The following is a 21,861-nucleotide window of genomic DNA, read 5'->3' as shown; positions in this document are numbered from 1 at the left end:
CAGCAAGGCTGACTCACTAGGGGACAGGCTGCTTTACAATTTACTCCCACCTTTGGTTTGAAATAACTAAAATCTATTGACCTTTAGGGCAGGCTAAAAGGCACACTACTTTCTCAGGAACACAATAAAGACTGTTATTTTTAGATATATCTAAAAACTGTGCTTGGTTTCTAACACCTGATTATCTTCCTTTTTTAAGGTTATGAACATCAAAGTAATCTGAGGTCTTTATCTTTTAAGATACTGTCCTTTAATCCAACTTCTAGACCCCAGAATAGGCATGTTTTATTAAAATAAGATTATAGATAGTGTTATAAGAAAGAACAGCAGAGCAGAGGTTCTCCATTAGCTATTCTTTATTTCCAGAAGTGATGCCATCTATTTCATTACAATATGCTGACCTTTCCCCAGGTCAAAATGGGGCAGGAAACAGGTAACGCAGTATGTACATATAAGCTAAGAGGTCACAAGACCTCTGAGCAGGGCCAAAAGATGTCTGCTGTTAAATTAATAGGCAGACAGCTACTATATGTTAACATCATCTTGTGCCCAGCTTACCTGCCCCCGATTGATTCAGTTAATTAGATCTAGGATACAAGCCTTAATGGCAAATGTTAAAAAAGACAAAGCTGTACTACAGAATGGAAACAGCTTGTCTGATGACACCTAATGGGTATTTTAATTTGAGGTTAGATGTAGTTTGCAGGTGAAATAATGAAAGCCAATTCAACAATAAGGCATTCACATTTTTAGCTATGAAGTTATAAGGCTGCAAAGCTGTATACCCAGATCCTAGTCAGATTGCTTCACCTTTCCAACCTTAGTACAAATTATAAATAATGTTTCTTGGGGGAGCAGAAAATTTCCTGAGGAACCACAAGGGAATTTCTCAAAATACAGCTTTCTTGTAACAAAAAATAAGTCTATAGACTTATATAGAAATAAACTTGGAATAAAGTAAACACATAAGAACATTTGTGAGTAGCTACAAGAACTGATTTGTACAGTTATCAACTACAGGAATGAGTCCTTATAAATTCACATTATGGTGATTAGCATTCCACAACTGGATCTTTTCCATCACTCACAGATACTAGCAAATCAATTCTTTTCACATCTGCTTGTAGCTCATATTTCCCCAAAGGGTCTCAGGGATCATATTGTTTTTCCATTTTCCAATGTACTCTCTGACCTTTTCCCTCAAGACCTTGCACAATTCCCTTTAGTCAATCACTTCTTATTGATTGTTAGTGCTTGCTCATTCCCCATCTATCTTTGCGTTATTGGATATATTGTTTGGGGCTTTTTTCCATTTGTCTTGTCAGCCACTTGCTGCTCTTTCCACCCTTGTTGCTTTAGATTTCTCATTTATGCTTTATACTTTTGATCTGTTCAACTTTCATTCCAGCTGAAGTCTAAACTCCATCTTCTCTCAGCTTGTCCTTTCTTTTGTGCAATATTTGTATACCCAAAACAGACTTTCAGCATGGCAACCTCCACTTAAAGCCTTACCTAAAATGCTGTTCTTTTGTGAGTTTATAGTGTTCCAGCAAAAATCCTTCCTTGGTTTGTAATTTCTCCAGTGATATTGACACTTCTGTTTTGTGCCATATATGCAGTTTAGCACTGTATACACTCTCCTTTTATTAGATAGAAGCAGTCACTGGATAAATTTTTCAAAATTCATCCAGAGTCAAACCTGTCTGGCTAGCCTGAAGATTCACCTATTTTCCACAAGGTACAAACACTGGTTCATTTGCAGCTGCTATCTTACCTACCTTTCTTGGTTTCTAAAAGGCTGAGTCAATGAATCTTGGAAACTGCAACCATTTCACTTCTTGAGGTACTTTTCCCTCCAAAGGTTTTCAGTGGTAATTAGATTATTCTAGGATTGTTCTATGGTACTGCACCACCACAGAAGAAATCTTGACCACTTATTTTCTTACGATCAGTCAGGAATCAGTCTTCTCCTCACGTGTAAGAGATTTTTACGGGAAATCTCTTTTCTCTAGTTAGCCCTTTCACTCATCACAGAAGCGAGAATCTCTTTGGTCCTCTTAGCCATTCCTAGACATCATTAACCAGTAGAGGTTACAATTGCAATTACATAGCATCCACTTGGAATCCCCTAAGACTTCTTAGCCACCAGCAGGAGGAAGGTTGCACTAGGAATGCAAGAACTGTGCGATGCTCATTTTACTGGTGTGGTACATGAGTCTCCTAAGTGGTGAGAATGAAAGTGAGTTTACAATAGAAACAACAAGTTTTCAGACCTCTCCTTCTCAAGTGCTTCAATACAACCAGTGCTATCAAGATGGCACCCAAAACCTGACTTAGAGCTGTGGTCTGAAAGGCAACTCCAGCAAAGTTTAAGTGAAATTGTTTTCTTCAGTACATTACTTTGTTAGTTAGAAAATCATAAATTCATTTTATACCAACATCAGCCATTCAGCTGATGGGAAACTTCGACTTAAAGCCGCTCTTCAAGTCACCATATAAAAGCAGAGAGGGATTCATATGAACAAAGAGTCAGGGTGTAAAGGGGGAGTAACTCAGGCAACATCTCCCCATCTCTTACATCTCCCCTTTCTTTTCTTGGGCTTCTCCGTTTTCCCTAAACGTTCCCTCTTCTACTGGCTTATTCTCTAGAGAATGAGCCAGTAATGACAAAAAAACCTTCTTTTATACTAGCAGACTTGTTGAAAGCACTGAGCCACAGCTCATCCAACCCAGGACCGAAAAAGACATCCTTAGAAACCTTGACAATAGTCTGTGGGGATAAAATAGTGCAGCTTTACAGCAGTTTTCTGCTTGAGATCACACCAGTAAGCCTGAGATGCTAAGAAGGTCATGAACAGACTTGGCTGGGAATGAGGGGAGACTAATAGGAAAAGATTTAGTAGAGTTGTTGCTCCTTAGTACCCACTTCCACACTAAACACATTTCAGAGGGGCTTAGTTCTAGTCTGGACCTGTGGACTGCACACCTGTTAGTGTTTGAAGTGAATCCAGCGAGCTCCTTGGGCACACTTTCCATTTTCGTTTGTCTTGAGAAGAATCCAGTCCATACATTCCAAGACCATTCTGCATTGTGAACCAAAGTATGGCTAGTAGGAATGACTGGGATGTTTGCATCAAAAGTACAAAGGTTGATGCCTCTGTCCTGACATTAACTCAAGAAGCTAAAATTCTAAACTCCATACACCACCATGTATATTGAATTCATCCCAGTAAAGAAGAGCCAATGAGCTTGCAGCATCCTTCTGCTTTAACACGTAGCCAGCAAAACTTAACCCTAGAGCCAGTAGCCTCAGAGTCCAGCAGCACAGAACTGATAAGCCAAGAATTCCCCAAAAACATTTAGTTGGCCTCAAAGCCTTCTTCAGTCAGCAAGCTGGTGGTGCTGAGCCAGTGACTTCGCAAAGGTGCCTGACCTGGTTGGTGTCAACCCAGAGTTGTTTCAGTTAGAATTGGGGATACAAAACATGTTATGTGGCTCTTTGCTAAAAGCAAATGGAGATTTCGCCCTTCCCTTTTCCCCAGTATGACTCTTCATGGGCTTTCATAAATGCAAATAAACCAGAATGACAAATGCCAAGAGGAGCTGAAGTCTGGATGTAGAACTTCTCCCAAACTCTGGCTGTTTCTGAGTGATGCTGCAAATGTAACACAAATAGGATTTTTCTACCCAAAGTCTCAGATCAGCCCCCTTTCTACTACATAGTGGAAGTACGATGGGAACAGAAAAGGAAAGCTTTCCACGTCTTCCTTTTTCTGTACTCTGAAATTCAAGGAAAAGGGAAATGTCCCTGTCAGATCTCTTCCCCTTTTCACACTCCTCACAAGAACATGTGGGTTGTGGATGTGTGGGTGGATGTTTGAGAACAAGGCATGTTCCTCTACACAGCTAAGGCAAGGTTAGTTTATTGCCTTTCATGTCTGACAAGATGTAAGAAAACAAATTAATTTTCTGAAGAGTAATGGCTTTATTTTAGTAAATGCAAGGGGAATTCAAACTCACCATCTGCAAGAACTGCTTCATATACATAAGACAGAGAGTCCTCAAGGTTTTTGTTCTGTGGTTTACCTAGGAAAAAAGAATAATTTGTTAATGGGTATCTCCTTGGAAATAACTTTAAATGGTCATCAACTTTGATGATAGTGACCATCACTATCCTACTTGAATGTTTCTCAGAATCTTTAGTTTGCTCTCAGGAAGATCGCAACATCAGAAATCAAACAAAAAAAAAATCAAAAATCTAAAATTTGGCAAAATAAAGCAGAGTTAAGAAAACAAATGAACAAACAACCTGGTACCTCAGAAATAAGGAAATATCAGGACACCTATTTTCATTTTTTTAAATAAAATTCTGGATATTATTTTAGATGTAAGACAAAGCTATTTTAAAGATACAGTTTCACAGTTTAAAAAAAAAAAGGGGGGGGCGAACTAGGGGGCATGGAGAGGAATAAGCCTATTCCTTTTCATTAAAGTTCCCTGTAACAAATCTTGCCGATTTACTATAGCATATAAGAAATGTGGGCTTGAACCTGTGAGAAGTTTCCCTGAAGGTCAACATAGCAGACATAGGGAGAAAAGTTGGGCAAAAGGAAAGAATAGGACCATATGTAGGAAGGTGAGAAACTGAAAATGGATGGGAAGACTGGGGTCTGGAAGATAAGACAGCTGTGCAAGGCTGTTTGACAATATAGTAAATCTGTCCGCACAGTTTCTATTACTGGATCAAAAACGCCATGGCCACATTATGCAAAGTACTGGTCAAATATTGAAAAAAACCTTCTGTCAATTCAGATTTGTTCAGAAGATTTTGACAGATTAATAAGTACCAGGAGACTTTCTATCAGATCACACAAAATCTGTCTGTGCCACTCTTTCTTTATGCTGGATCAAGTTACTACCCATTCTTCCACATCTGGTAACAATGGCATGAGAGAGAGGCCTGCTTGAGCTCCATACTGTGACATCCAGCAAACTCAACAGAAATTCTATTGTACAGTACTTGTGGAATCACTCAAAAATTACCTTTCTCCTTTTGAGGAAATTGTTCACTATTTTTTTTTAAACGTGATCTATACTGTGGACAGTACACAAGATAGACCTACTACTCTGGTATGGACTTGTGGTTTTGTACTAAAAGAAGCTGCTGTCTATCATATTCTTATGCATTTATTCTTTTAATAACAGGAGTCCAGTGAATGAGGAGGGGATTCCAGAGACAGAAGGTGCAGTGATATTCATTGACTGCTGCTCTGGAGAATTTAAGTCATTCCCTCTGTTACTATCCTGGAGTTTCTAGGCAAAATACTGGCAAGCCTTTTAAAATATGCTTTTCAAAAGGGCTCATTAGTTGCATATTGCACTTTCTGTGAATGACCAGCTTAAGACTTTACAGCTGATCTGCAGACATCTGACCAGTCACAACTGCAATTGAATTTAAGGGGAGTTTGGATATGGACATAAAAAGCACTATATACTGGTAAATGTTCTGAAAAGTCATGCTTCAAAGTGGTATTAGAAGTAGTAGAAATGTCTCACCTTAATCTTGCTAAATACTAATATGTAAAATGGTGATCAAATCAACTAACATTTGGATAGCACTTGGATACTACAGAAATCAGTTATACAGAAAAGCACATCAGGAAAAAGCACAAAGGAAATCAATAATTCTGTTTTCTCAACAGGATTTGAATGGCATTCAATATATAAATAATGTGACCACAAACTCAAACACAAAAAGTATCATATAACTGCTAATTAACTGAGCACTATTTATCCTGTGTACTAATGAGGCCAGGTTCTTAAGGGGGGGGGGGGGGAAAGGATGCACTTACATAATTAAAGGCAGTCAATGCATATGAACAAGGGGCCTAATTAAATTCTAATAGGCTACTTTATATCTGTTACTTTCTTACTTTTGAACACCTCATTTTGTAACTTTATTAATAGTTTCTGGACCAAGCTCTGTCAGAGCCATTTAAGTACGTACAGAGAAATCCCACCAAGAGCAAAATTTGATTCTATACAAAAAAGCTGGGGTTTTTTTTGTTTTTTTTTTTTTTTGCTATCCTAATATTGATTTTCTTCAGTATGAATTTAAAAAGGTATTCCGCTTCTTTTATTCAGAGACAGTTATTACAATTCTTTTATTCAAGAAACGATAATGACCCTTGCTTTATCTCTTTTCTAAGAAGCTGACACTGGCTTAGCAGAAATACATCATGGTCAAATTACAAATATCACTTTTGTTATAATGACATTTGTGTGCCAAAATAATATACAAAGAATGCACTTCCAGAGGATTCTATAGATGCCTTCCAGTAACAGTTTTTCAATAATTATCATAGTTAACCATAATATAAAACCAGACAAGAGTTTGTAAGTAATATCTTATATGAAGGACATGTGTGACTACCGATTCACATAGCCATTTTATAGCTCTAGCTTCAAAATACCTGCTGGAAATCTTAAACTTCAGTTATTTGTGAGCCTTACAACTGCAAATAAATACTGACTAATGTCTGTAAACAAGACAAGCTTTGATGATGTCCACTTGCAACCTTGAAAAAACAGAGTAATGGCAATAAAACCAGTCATTCATTTAAAAAATAAAAAATGTATAAGCTATAAAAACAACACTAAAATCACTGTACATTAATTAAAATTAAAACATTACTCCTACAGCATGTACATGTCCTATGTCTTATAGCATTAATAAAACTCATTAGAAACTTGTCCTAAATGTTGTTAAAAGACATTCATTTTAAGATGTCAGTGCATTCACTTTTCCAGGTGTAAGCAGTTTTCATCCAATTAGTGTCTAAAATAAGAGAAAAACATCACATGCATGATGCATACTTCAGTATGCAAGGGTACAGATCACCATGACTGGCTAGACAGATCAAAACTTGAACTGTCAGGAAATCTGACTATATGATGAAGAAAAGTCTTCTCTGGATTTTGCAGATTAAGAAAAGGAGGAGCAAAGAAGTCAAGCTGTTTAACTAGCAGGGCCTGGCATTCTCAAGAGCCTATCTATGGTTGCCACCTCCAGGCTGCCAGTTCAGTTTCACTTCTGGTTAGAAATAGCCAGGATCAGGTGCCATATGCAAGAAGCTAGTGACGCTAATCACATTTTTTCACTGATACTTGTCCTCATTACAAAGAAAACCCTGCCACTGCATTGGTGCCCCTGCAATCAGTCCGCATGGAGATGGAGAAACACAACATGTCAGAAAGATTAATTAATCCAGTAATCCTAGCAGCAGCCTCCACAAAGCGGTTCAGAGACTCATTGGCAGGGCAAAATGGGAAAGAACTATACTGTAGTATATTTCAGCTATCCAAAAGCCCCTTTTGCTAGTGATAAATTCATCCAGATTATTTTGGTTTTAATCAGGAAGAAGTTTAATCGCCATTTGAGATGCTCCTCTGTAAGCAGAGGACTTTACTGTCTTAAAGCACCAACAGTAGCATCCACTGTCCGAATCTAAATATGTTGGGTGAGAAGGAAAAGGACACAGTTGTGCCTCATCTACTGCACCCTCTACTAGCAGCGAGCAAGGCCAGAACCACCTTCTTACTTCCCTCTATTTATTCTGCCATGTGTGTTCACATGAAAAATCTTTACAACCCAGGCTTTAGTTCAATATTCACAAAGGAAAGAAATCACACACAAATCACACTGTATTCAGTATTAATGCCCCCCCCCCCCCAAAATAGCATTTTTTGTTTCCTCTTGACCTTTAGTTCTTTTTAGCACTTTGCCTTCATTTCTTTGTAGCCTCCAAGCCATTGTCAAAACCTGGCTGAAATACTTGCCCACTGAAGCCAATGGTAAAGATCTCACTTAAACCAGGCTTTTTGCTCATCAGCACAAGTCCTGCCGACAATGAAAGAAAATTCACATTTTGATTACTTACTCCCATTTGAGTATCAGTGTGAAAGAGGATTTTATAGGAGAATAAATGAACTAGTGGATCCAAAATGTGAGGTATTATTTTGGTATTCAAACATTATACCCAAATTCATCCCTGGTATAATTCCAATAACATTAACACCAATGTGCTGGAAATGAATCAGGAAACTGATACCATAAAGGTTTATGGTAAGAATATATTGGTTTATTTCTCTTTTCTGTGACCTGCACAATGGCAGCCATACATTTGAAGTGGGCTGAAGACTTTACATATGTTAAATCCCATTTTAAGCACAATTAAGAGACAAATACAAAATGCTGGTATCTCATTACTCCAGAGCTATACCTTACTAGTAGTTGCAAAAGCAGTTTTTCTTAAAACCACTCTTTTTGGTGATTAAAATTCTGTGCTGGCATACTGAATACTTTTCAGTTAACAATCAGAAATTAATGGCATATTGCTGTCTCAGGCAAAAGTTACATATTCCTTCTGAGAACCCTGCCCAGGTTGTCAAAGACTGTGGATGCAGTTTTCTATCTGGGTTATCTTACTTAATGCACCTATTTCCAGTTTTCAATATAATAGCAGATATAAATGGTTACACATGGGTTTCTTGAGCAGTTCTTAGCCGCCCATTTTTATAGCAGCAGATTCTCTTCATATCATGGCAAAAAGAGCCTGCCGTTTCTTAGGGAAAAGGCCGGAAATAGAAGTGACAAGAATCGTTAAGTTTTTTGTGAGCTGTGTAAACACAATCAAACCTAATAAAACATCGAGCAGACTAATGGATACTAAGACGCATCTGAACTGAGAAGTCCCACAAAAAAGTCTCATAAAAGTGTCAGCACACTTTAGAAATAGTGACACAGGGACATACCTGTACTAGATAAGAACTGCAAAACCTGTCTTCCTTTTGCATCATCAATACTGAGGCACAAATAATTGCAAGAGGAATTTACGGCTTTTAGAGATTAAGTACTTATAGCTGCAAATATTTTGTCTATCTATATCTGCAAATCACTTGCTTAAATATACAAACAGTCTGAATTTGAAGTACAAGTGATTTCAAGACTACGCAAGTTTAGGCAGAAAAAACCCAAGATATTCAATTAATACATCAAAAGTATGTCAATTTGACAAGAAAGAGGTACACAGTTCAGCAAACTGAAGTGGTAGAAAGGAAAAGGACTGATGCAAACAAAATGCATCTTCTGATTCTACTTTCACAGAAAGCTGCTGCAAAGAAAAGTCAGAATGCTAATTAACTAGAGTCACACTGGGTCATCTTCGATGATAACACAGAAAAATAAATTTTCTGAATATTCCACTCTTTCTCAGAGTGGAATATACCAATCTGAAAAACAATACTAAGTCTGAATGTAAGAGTTTCAGACAGTATTGCTGTAAAAATGCTTTTGTGAACACACCTTGATAAATGAATCTCTTGACAGCAACAAAAATATTTGCATTCTTCTTTATGTGTACAGTGAGTATAATAAAATCTGTCACCATCAAGGAAACACATGTTAGAAAGGTCAGTTTCCATGTCTCAGTTTTCCATTTGCTCCCCCCAGAATATGCACAAACAGGGAATGACAAACCCTTCAGATTTTGTGTTTGAATACTACAGGGTGAACAAGCTCTGTGTTGGGTACAAAACCCCCTACACCTTGCATTTTGTTTAGCTTTACTGAGTATTTTAATTAGTAATACTTTTTGACTAGCATTTTTGGGATACGTACTGCTTTAGAGGTAGAAGGAAGTGCCAACAAATAAAGAGCACCACCTGACCCAAAGCAATGAATTTGGCACCACCTGGTAGGTGAGAGGCTGTTCAAAAATAATTGGGGGGCAGAGCCGAGGGGGGGGAATAAAATTGGATTTATTCATGTACTCTTTCTATCTCAGACTGTTCAGACAGTGCAAAGAGAATGGAGTCAAGAAAAGAGACTGCTGAGAACTTACCTTGCCTGGGAACTGCAGTGTACAGAGAAAGCTATAGTGGCAGGGTGGTGCTTACTAGCACCTAAGCTACACCATTAATAACTCTCTTCAGGACTGTAAGATAATGACCTGAATTAGCATCCATCTTCCATTGTTCTTACTAATTCCGAGCTGTTCCCGAACCCTGGAATCAATCAGACCTAGCACCTTGAGGGCCTGCTGTCCTATGGGATTAACTGAATTTAGTTGTGGTGGAGAATAACAGTGTGGTCCCAGGTAATCACTGTAATTAAAGCATGTCACTTCTCTACAAATTCTGACACTTGTAGAGTGACAGCTCTTTGTTAATACTGAGGAGACATGAAGGTACAAATGTATGGAGGAAAAAAATTAACAGTAATGAATAGTGTTTATGAAAAGAGGGAAAGGAAAAGAATGAAGAATACACGTAAGTGTTTTGATCACTTTCTCCAAAAGTAGAAATATCAGGAACAACAGATAAGCACAGAAAACAAAAGAGGTGGAAGAAGATGACCTATATGAAGAGAGACAGGAAATCCTGTGAGCGCATAGTCCTGAAGAAAGGCATACAAAAATTGTGCCACAGGAGAAGCCGAGTATACTTAACAGCCTTAGCAAGCCATTTTAAACACAAAGGAAAATGTTTTTCCCAAATGCACAACCTGTCAAAATCCCTGTCACAGATATCACAAAAGTGAAGAGCTTAACAGAACTCTACTAAAGAGTAACACAAATACAGACACTGCAAACAGTAACCATTACATTTAAGCAGAGATAAATAATGATAAGAGATGGACATCCTTATTCCTCAGAGCTTAAATTAACACCCAGGTAACAGCAAATTTGCACTGGGAATATTTACATTGTGTAGAGTTCTGCTAGCAAGCACTGTATCTCAGCTGGCCTACCTGATGGCCGGGGCACATCAATGCAGAAAAAACAAGGTCAGAGCATTTATCTCAGCGATCTGTATGGAGGAGGGCTTACACCACCAAGCACCAGGCAGCAACACTACTCCCAGTCCCCAAACCAGTTCAGTCACCTGAACTCGTCTGATCTCAGCTGCAGTCTGTGCATGCCTTGCAAAGATGTACACACTGAAACCAAAGTCTTTGACAACTATTCATTAACTCATCTTTGTACTCTTCTCTGAAGCCGCTGACACCAGCCACTGCCAAAGAAAAGACCATTTGAGCACCTATTGATTGCTTGACGTTACATTCTACAGTAAAATCCTGAAGGCAGATGCAATAAATATTTTGTGAATGTGCAGACCAAAGTGAAGAACTATCATCTTTCTTCTAGGAAAATGTTTATCTTTTTAGAAGAGTTTGCAATTTCTTGTGCATGAGTCAACTGACAGTCTCTGGGCCCAGTTCCTTCTATATACACACACATACATGGCATAGACCATTGATTTTATTCCACTGAAAAGCTGCTCAGGAATTTTTCTCTGAAGCTAAATATCAGACACTGTTGAAAAGTGCAACCATTACCTCCTTAAACCAAACTGGGCGACTTTAATTAGCTCCAAAACCTAAACCATGACAGACGCTCAGAAGAAAAGGATATACTGACGAAAAGGTTAATAAATACTGATCAGCAAGAAATGTTAAAAAGAAGAGATTTTGGGAAAGGGGGAGAGTAAAACTTAGTTTTGCAAGCACAGATCTGAACTAGCCAGACTGTATAGTCAGAACATATGTGTGCAGACACATTTGGGGCACATCTGAAAGCAATATAGCCTGCTTAAGCTTATCTGCTCAAGCACAAGGCAGCACGGACATCCAACTAGCTCACTCTGACTCAGCTGGGGTCTCTGTGCCTGTGTGCTCAAAGGAATACCCTTGCTTGCTCATTTGAATCCAACATGCTTCCAGATACAGGTTCATCTCAGAGTAAAACTCCTGAGCTGCAGGATATCCTTCTCAAGACCAAGCTCCTGTGCCAGTAAAGTGGCAACTTGCAGATTAACAGGACAGAACCACAATGTTCTGCTCAGCACACAAAACAGCACGAGCTGAGAGCAACAAGAGACTTAGAGACTACAAAGAAGCAACGGTAAATATGCTCTCAAAGGAAAATATGCAGCCATCTGTCTGAAACCTGTCCATAACTTAGGTCATCCCTCCAAAGTGGCCGAGACGCCTGTCTTCCCAAAAAACTACTTCTCAGTTACATTTGTGCAGTCTGCCAAAGTACTTGCAGATTAAGCTTAACCACATGCACAGACCAGCACAGGACCTCTTTGCCACTTCAGTACCACCCATCCTCAGGAAAAAAAAGTTTTTCTTACATTTCAGGAAGGGCTAATTTTTATTTCAAATGCTTCTTTGTTGCTTCCATGGATGTGCAAACATATACAAACATGGATCTTCCAGAACAGACTTTTTTCTTGAGTTTGTAAAAGGGAAAGGGAACTTCTGCTCTTACAGCTTGTGTGACACACTGGAAATGATGCCATCCACAAAATTGGGGCTTACTAAGTAATTATTTTTCACGCAGTCAGGTTTAGCTAGAGAGATATATGTTGTCACATTAAAGCATTCTGAAAGACATGAAATATAAACCCAGATTTTTGTACAATTGCTGAGATTTGTAAACTCAGGAAACAAACAAGTGCATGTCAGCTCTTTAATCTTACCATGACAGGGTGATGGTAGGTTCACAGATGCCAGTGGCAGCTTTTAGACTTTCCAAAGCTGCTTCCTTGTGAAACTGAAGCTAGACTAAGAATACAAGTTTCAACAGAATTCAGTGGAAAATGCTTCATCAAGAAAACTAAAACTGTTGGACCAAGCTGAAAAGTGATTATTTCTTCAGAAAATTTTAATTATCACTTTTTTCCCTTTCAAATGATATTAATACAGCTAGAACACTACATTAGTAAAAGTTTTGGGGTTTAGATTACCTGATTGAATAATTCCAGTAACAATGGAGAGATATTCCTCAGGTTCTTGATCAGTGGAGATCTCTTTGCTGCCTCCATCTAAAGTCAGCATGTCATAAAGAATGTCTGAATTCTCTACCCCACAAAGTAGAATCACCACATTATCTGGAGGTTTGAGAACTTGCTCAAGAAAATAACCTCTCTTTTGATTCAAACTTTTAAGAAGTCCACATGATAGTATCAGCAGTTTACATTTGTAACAGGATAAAGAAAATAACTCCAGGTGCTTGACAGAAGAAGTCTCAAGACTGTAGAGTAAGATTCCTTCTTCATTCAGGATGTGTCTGAAAAGAGTTTTTAAATACAGAGCCCACTCTTCTGCTTCTTGTTCATAAATCACGAGAATATCCTTCGTATGTTCTAAAGAGAAGAAAACATTTAAAAATCATTTAGAACTCATTTTAAATATCAGAAGCCAGAATGTTAGTTTCTCCCCCCTCTTAACACCTTGAGGTGCTCAAGAAACAGGACAGAAACAGGATCAGCCTGAAATGACAACCAACTCCTTATTTCTAGATGAAGGCAGAAAGATTGTCCACATAAATGCTGACAAAACAGCTCAGAATATGGTATGTTCACAACAGCTTCAACTAGTATTTAAGAATAAATACTGAAATTGCAGTGTTGAAAGCAGTGCATTCACACATTCCGCTCACTCAGAGATTATTGATGAATGGGTGATACCGTTAAATATGCAACAGTTAGCTTTTAATGACAACAATAAAGAATATATATTTGAATACTGGACATGATTTGACTTCACTAGAAACAGAATCGATGTGTTTAGGACATTTTGGCAGTATGGTATTAAGATGGTTGTTAGTCTTTTTCTACTGCCTTTATTCTAACAAAATTATTTATGAATCTAATAAAAATACATCTAGAATGGCTTTTTCTAGTTCTGCTTTCTCATTGAGATGCATAACAATGCTATTAAGATGACTAACATTCATCCACGCTGTTAATAAGGGGATGGTATGAAACCATACTGATTTGCTGATCAATACAAATACACATTAAAATATCAAGGTAATTTAATCCCACTGGAGTAGTTCACAATCACAGGGAGCCTCACAACAGCCATGTGGGGCAACAATAAGACTTGGGAACAGATGCAGCTGCTGCACTTCATTTCTGCTGCACTCCATGGCATCTCCCAGGTTCCTGATGAGCCAGGCAATCTGACCAGCACTTGCTTGTCATGCACCAGGGCTGCTTCTTCAATAATACCAAACGAAAGGAAATACAAGGGAAATGGTGGACACACAGAGCTAAAATGTTTCTTGAGCACACATTAGATCTGGATACTGGGATGCACTTTTGGGTAGCTAAGGAGGATAAACAGCTTGTTAGGAGTCCCATAGAAAGTCCACAGTGCAAATAAGAAATTGAACCTAGACTTCCAGGGTCCAGGATTAGTGCTTTAACCATTTGACCTTTCGTCTTTTTAAAATATTTCTAAACTTTGTTCATTTATTTTTTTACTCAGGAGAGATTTCAAACAAAGTTTACCCAGGTGAAGGCAAACTGAAGATTGTAGAACAGAGATGCTATGGCTTAGCCCCTTGAGTTTATTACTTGTCTATAAACAGCCTTGAGGAAAGCTGCTTTCTTTCAAACATTTGAGAATGTTCATCCTTTCAAAAAAAAAAAAAAAAGTTTTGTGTCATAGGAAACCATACAGGGCTGCACTGAATAGGATAGTGAATGATGACATTTCAGGATGACTGACTCTGAATAATACACTTAAATGGTGTGATATTTGTTAAAATACATTTGGAATAGTGAAGGCCACATCTGCCATGATGAAAGCAAAAAAGTATTCCGAAAAATGTCTGCTGTTGCTGAAATGCTAAAATTTAATTATAAAAATAAATAGTACTGTATTCCTTTTTTAACTCAGAACAAAATTGTGTTTTATGGCACTAGAATAAGAAGTCTACTTATGATTTTACAGAACTTAGCTGCACTGTTATTTGTTTTCAGAATCTTGTCCGATTTTCTGTAAGTCTCACAAAGAAAGTAAAGAGCAAAAAGCTATGAAGTCTCCTGTGTAGTTTCAGGAGAGGAAATTGTATTCAGAGTAGTCAGGCCAGAAGGTCTTTCAGTCTGACCATACCATTTCATACCACAGGAGATGGAATAACCAAACAACTTCTATTTCCAGCCCATAATTTCTAAAAGCACTACAATGGTCCTTTAAAAGTACTGATTTAAAGAGGCTGCCTAATCTTTGAATTTAGATTTCATTTGAATTTGTTCAGTTTCAGTTTCCAGCCACAGAATGTCATTTTATCTTTTTCTGCAAATTTGAAGAACTCTCTGCCCCAGAAATCCCTCCCTAAGGTCTTCAGACCTCATGAAATGACTCTTAGCTTTGCCTTGGTTACAGTTCATAAACTGAGCTTATTACATTTCTCACTAGGAAAGATTTTGTAGAACTCCTACCACTCTTTCTGAACTTTTGTGAACTCTTTCAGCTTCTCAAAATATTTTCTGAGAAACCAAAAGCTGTATACAGGATAGCAGTTCCTTGATACAGTATACAGGAAGAATAAAATCTTAATCTCACTTGAGATTGCCTTGGTTATGCACAGAAAGATCACATTCAGTCTTTAAGTTTAAAGGCGTCATCATAAATTCATGCTCAGCTGCACTTCTTATTAGGATGGACTTGGGCAAGGACATAGCTAAGAGGAATTGCAAGGAGGGATAAAAGAGGTTGGGTTCTGAAGCCATGTTTGAATTGAAGGATAAAAGCATTTGCTTTCCTGATTGCGCAAAGAGGGATCTACTGGAGTCTGCCACAGCATCTGGTTGGCCAGGACACTGGGTTTCCTCTCCCCATAAAGGACAGGACTGGGAAGGAATGGTGCACACCTGCACCACATCCCTGTGCAGACTGGAAGTGCCCAAGAGGCACTCCTAGATCCTGGAGCAGGAAAGCACACCAGATCTGACACTTCAGGAATAGTTCAAGAGCTCCCAGTGTGCTGGGCATAGATGAGTATGTTTTTAGGCAGAAATATCTGTAAAGAGCTGACATTATACAGTAATCATAATAAAACTATACACACAGGCATGAAGTCCACCCTTGTGCAAATGGACAGTACAAGACTTGAATACTTAAGAAATTCTAAAGATAAAAGTGAGGAAGTTGCCTTAAAGTGATAAAAGAAGAAGTAGTAATTCTTCTTCTGTACAGTGTTTCTACACCTAAGTCTGCAGCTTTGATCTTAGCTAAGAGTGAATGAGAGAGTTTTAAAGATGTTTATTGAAGGCTTGATTGCATTTCTTTTTAACAATAATGATTTTTAAATGAGAAAGAATACTTTATTTGTATACAAAACAGGAGTGAAATATATCTAATACCAAACCTGATGGAAGAAAAGCTAAGACATGCATCTCATAAAACTAACTTAATACAGCTGCCATATTTCATTTGTCTTTTCTATCTGTATAAGAGGGAAGAGCCATATCACTGAGTAAAGACTCCTACTGAGCTAGGTTTTTATGCTGCAGTTTGGTGCAATGCTTTTTGGCTTGAAGACGACAACTAGTGCTATTAAATTACCTATAGCTGGCTTTGATTTAGAAGTGGGAAACCAAATGTGGCTTTGTTTTGAATTATATGCTTGTATTTACTTTTTTTCTGCCATTGATTTGTTGCTTTCCAGAATATCCCTCCAGGTTGTGAATTAACTTCAATGTTGTGAATGAATGCAAAATTATATGCTACCTCCCCAAAACTGTATTAATACTGAAAATTTTAAAATGCATGCATGACTTTAAATGTAGAGCCAAAGTTCACCCCAAGAATAATTACTAAGTCCCCTATTTATTCCATATACCTTAAACTTTTTTCCTTTGTTTTCCTTAGAAATATTACTAAGATGTAGATGCGTGAAGAAGGCTTACTTGAAAATTACTGTCTACCCAAAACTATGCCTTCAAAACAGTATCATTTTGATGTGAAACAACAAAAGCTGAACTGTAGCTTTAGTGCAACATTGCCCAATACTGAATACACAGTCACACTTCTTAATTTTTCAGCTAAAGTTTTTCTCCTTCATTATTTTCATCTCTCACTGAATATTTCTTTGAAGTTACTGCATTTGATATATAATGTAAGTTAAGGTGAATTTTGTTCCCTTGAAAGTTAATGTAATAGAAACTGTCATATCCTGACAAAATTAAGCCATGCTTCAACTGCTCTTACTGACTCAAAGATAGAAATAAAATGTATTATTAGTTCAGCAATGAGAAACAGTAAGAGAATTTATGCAGTCATCCATAGCACAAAAGGGCTCTTCCGAAAAACAAAGTGTTCTCTAGTTGCTGATGTATGGCTGCCCAAAAAAGTGCAGTCTCATGAAACATGCCATCTGAAGCCTTGTTTGAAAAGGCCTGCTGACAAGAACCAAAAGAGATGAGAGTATCTTTGCAGACTAGTGTGAGTGAGTGGGAATCAAGATCTTGCACATGAACAAGGCAACAATTAAAAGATATATTATGAAAGAAAAAAAACCAAGAACAAGTGTATTAGAAAGTGAAAGCAAATCTCCATGCAAAAACTGTGATGCATGAAACACATTAGGAAAGCAAAGGAAAGAAATGAAAGGTTTAGGGCTTGTAGCTACTTTTAAACATGTACCTCTGTTTCTGAATTTAAACAAATCTTGCAATCTTGTAGAAGTCAGATTCTGTTCTTCTAGAAGTCAGATTCTGTTCTTCTAGAAGTCAGATTCTGTTCTTCTAGAAGTCAGATTCTGTTCTTCTAGAAGTCAGCAAGAAGTATTCAGCTACACTACCCTTTGATAATACTGACAGATCACAAAAGCAAGTCACCTTCACAGATGCGAACTTATCCTCTTCCCTTAAAAAGCTTAATGTTTGCAGATTCTTTGCTCTACTTTTCTAGAGATCTGCATTTTACTACAGTTTCTAGCAAATCAGCATTAACATACTTTGCTTGACCTGAATAAACTTAATTTCAATTAGGCTAGGGTATAAAATGGGTTGTACAGTCCCACTGCCTAAAGTCTCTTTGGTTTAAATAAAAAGTGTGACTTCAATACCAACACTTATGCAAGTTTTACTAGAATGATGGGGTCACCATACTTCTCTGGGTGACCTACAGCCTTCTCCTGTTAGAGCACTGGAGCACAACACCATTCCCTATTGCTCTCCCTGCTTTCCAGGTGTTCATATAACCTCAACGAGCTTGTCACAGTCAACCCTAACAAGAAAGTAACTACAGTCATTTCAAAACCCTTGCCCCAGTGGCATCAGATTTTGGTATCTGTGTGGAGAAAACTCAAATTGTTCTCAAACACTATGATGAGAAAGGAAGGGGACCAATGAAATTTGTGTACAAAGAACTCAAAGGATGGGAAAGGGCAGCAAACACAGAAGCCCTTTGTTCTACTAAAGGCTGACAGCACAGAGGCTTCCTTCAGCTGGTCTGAGAAAGGAAAGCTGATGGTGATGAAAAGAAACAGTATGAAGAAAGCAAATGGAATGGGCCTTTTATTCTGAATTCCATCCTCCTTCTCCAACACACACACACACACACTTACAGTGGTAGAAGTCAGAGAAAGTTCTGGGGAAGCCAACTGAATGACGATAGCATAAAACTGGAGAGAGGAGAATTATAAAAGAATAGATTTTTTTCTAAGCCAGCTTTCAATGTAAGTTGTCTTCCCCAACCCCCACCCCCGAAGTGGACAAAGAGGATCAACTACTAGAGAAAGAAGAAAATTCATCCTTTTTATCTCTTCCTGTAACAGAGGTCCTCACTTGTGTGTAGGGTAGGGTGGGGTTATTTGTTTTTAAAATATCAGACTTAAATGGAAAAACATTTGAGAAATAAATGTATAAGCTTTGTCAGCACATAATGAGCTACTGTCCATCAACAAGAATTTGTTAAAACAAGTACACTGGCTGGATATCTGAAAAGAGAAGTGAAAAAGCACATAGTGGAAATTGTTGCTCATCTTCTAATACACTGATGAAATGTATTAGAGGCAACATAAGCATGGATGACATCTGTTCATCTTTAATTCCATTGTGAGCAGTGGACTACACTCTCCAGGATTATCATGAGTCTCTTCCCAAGCTAAACTTTCAAAGAAGCTTTTTTTTTTTTAAATGAGAAAAGGAGAGGCACAATAGGGAAATTTAAGATTCTAGATTACCTAAAATCTCATTAGATTTTTTAGTATCTTAATCCTAGTTTCACTGACCAAGAACAACATCACCCAAGGCAAGTATACAGCATATTCTACCACAAGTTCCAGTTCCACAGAAATGCTCTTTTTGTCTGCAGAATCTTAAGTCCACAACTTTGCAAACCACTAGGGTTTGAAAAATGTCCATTTTCTCCCTGAGGCACCTCCTCTGCTTCCCCTTTCTCCCCATTCTCTTCAACCTGCAGAAAATAAATTGCATACAGTCAAGAGTCATAATCTTATGACAAAAAATGGAATATGGGAAAGGGAAGGAAGAGGTCCAGATTCCCACCCTCGCACAGTTTTGCAAAACATTTCTTCTAATCTCAGGAAAATTCATTTCCATTTGGGCCGTATGTAGGACAAGAATGGAGAGCATACATATCAAGCACCTCTAGTTCAAATGCTTAGACTGAGACTCCAGAAACAAAAGAATTTTAGTCTCTTGGCCCCTACGCAATCTTTTCACAAAGAAATATCCACTGATCTGTTCATACTCCTTTCCTGATCACTTAAAATGCTATAACAAGGAACTACAGAAAAAGTTTCACTGGCACTCCAAACCACCCCTGCAATTTCACATTTCGAAACAGAATGGGACCATTTAATTCAGCATTAATCAGTGGCCCTAGCACAACAAACTGCCCCTCACCCATCCAGAATGGATTGATTTTCCCAGTCGGAGCACCTGACACACATCCAGTAAATGTATCTCAAAATGCATCTTTAGTTCTTGGTTGCTGGAATTCTGCAAGGCAAATCCCCTGAAGCAAGCCAAAATGGATTCATCATGGGAAGGACAGCAGAAAGCACTTTAGAACTACTTGCAGATAATGGAAAATGTTTTCAAGTCAGTCATGTTGCTTCTCAAAAACATTCCACTAATGGAAATGAAAATTATAAAAGCCTGCTTGTAAACTTTAGAGTGAGATCACGAAGTAGCTAAATTGCTGCAGCATTGTGGCACACCTGTTTCAATTAAAGCAGTTATCTTAAAGCATGGGACATTCCTGCCATCACTGTATCAGATAGCGCAGTGGCTGCACTTCTACTCTCAAATGCCTATTTAACTAGCATGTAGTAAGAACATTTTCATCATTTATGCACCTTCTGTTGCTAATTGCTAAGTTGTTTGTGAAAACAAATACTTGCTCTATCTGTATACAGTCAGGCCTCATCTCTTCATCATTCTCCTCACTGAGCTCAGTGAGGTTTGGAGTGGGCAAATTGAGATTCACCACAGAAACAATTTTCCTACAAATGGGATGAATTTAGGCTTGATCTTTCAGGCTTTCTCTGTACAGAAATCCCACTGGACTCTACAATGACAATGGGAACACAGAGCCAAATAAGCTGGAATACCTTTCCACAGCATAGTATTGCCCCGTGTAGACATAACCTTAAGAATTGGAAAGATGCCTGACTATAAAACTTGACAAGGTTAACACTATGCCCAAAAAGCTGTTTCTGGGCCCCTCTACAGACTTAACCATGTTGTGAAAGGAGTGATAAGGCCTCCTCTCCTTGTTTAGACTTTTCTCTGATCTGTCATGTGAATGCATGTGCTAGTGTAATGATCACCATTGTATCTTCTCCTGTGAGGCCATGTCCATCCACATATGGATACCAACCAATGGACTGGTACTTCTTTCATCTCTAATGAACAAGACTAAATATGAAGATGGGATAGAGGTCAGAACTCAGTTCTGTATTTCAAGGCATGCTGCCTCCTCCTCTATCACCCTCCCACCAAGGCAAAAATTTTATCATTACAGTCACTTCCCTGAGAGCAAGTTTTACCATTGGTAGGTTTTAGCAGAATGTAATCAGGTAACAGGCCTTATAATTCAGAAATGCTTCAGACACTAATAAATCCTGAAGAGAAAATATAGCATAATGACAGTATAAAGAGCTAAAATAGTATGCTACTTTCTTCTGAGGACTGTGGAACAAGTCTTGAAGGCCACATGATAACCTGGACAAGCTCCATCAAGTTTCTTTTAACTGATGTTATTGCTACTAGAAAAAACCACTGCCCAAAGCTTACTCTTACACTACCACCAGAACTTTTGTTACATAAACTGGAAATATTTTAAAAATATCCCATCCCTTACTTTGCAATAATGGTTTCAAAATTCCATTGTTTCATTTCAAGGTAACTGACATACATAAAATCCCCTGACCTCTTCAGTGATTTTGGGCAGAAGAGAGGAATGCACAATGATTAAGAATGTGTATTTCTCACCACTTTTCCAATTGTCCCACTTATCTTCAAGCTTTCTGTTGTAAACCACAAGTTGGAAAAATAACCTATGTTCTTTTCCATACTTCTCCCTTTCCTGCCTGAACAAAACCTCAGTTTACTGACTTTTTGTGCTGTTCTGATTTCTCAAATATTTATTTATAGGAAGGACTATTACACACCAGCTATATATGATGATGAAACAGTTCTTTCTTCTATAATTTTATAATCTAAGGCAAGCATCCAGACTCAGGTCATTGAGAATAGCCATAGACAAATTATAGATAAAACATATTGATTAACTTCCAGAATAGCAGCAACTGGTCCTCTTAAGTTGGACTGAAATGTGGACAGTGTAGAGATTCTGAAAATGTGAAGGAAAAAAAGACCCATTCAGCATTTTCTTGATGCCCTGTAACATAACAATTTTCCTTCTCCCAAAGAGCCGTCAAAATCAGACTCTTCAACTCTGGCCTCTAGGAACATCTCATTTTTACCTGTTCTCTGATAAGTTGTTGGTTTTTTTTTTTTTTGGTT

The 21,861-nt window shown here is 38.0% G+C and overlaps 1 protein-coding gene across 4 annotated transcripts in view; it reads right to left on the bottom strand.

The window, feature by feature from the left end:
• BANK1 (B cell scaffold protein with ankyrin repeats 1) overlaps positions 1 to 21,861 on the bottom strand; it is a 152,621-nt gene that overhangs the window by 118,608 nt on the left and 12,152 nt on the right. For all 4 annotated transcript variants that reach the window (XM_026078455.1, XM_026078459.1, XM_026078458.1 and 1 more), the window contains exons 2-3: positions 12,814 to 13,212; positions 4,021 to 4,086 (exon numbers count right to left, since the gene is read on the bottom strand). In XM_026078455.1, the coding sequence (XP_025934240.1) occupies positions 4,021 to 4,086; positions 12,814 to 13,212 (465 nt within the window). The remainder of the gene's footprint in view (positions 1 to 4,020; positions 4,087 to 12,813; positions 13,213 to 21,861) is intronic.

Source organism: Apteryx rowi, unplaced genomic scaffold, assembly GCF_003343035.1.
Source record: "Apteryx rowi isolate R43461 unplaced genomic scaffold, aptRow1 scaffold_48, whole genome shotgun sequence".
NCBI classification, from domain to species: Eukaryota; Metazoa; Chordata; class Aves; order Apterygiformes; family Apterygidae; genus Apteryx; species Apteryx rowi.
Note: the sequence above shows the minus strand (reverse complement) of the source record. Positions and strands in the feature narration are given on the sequence as shown.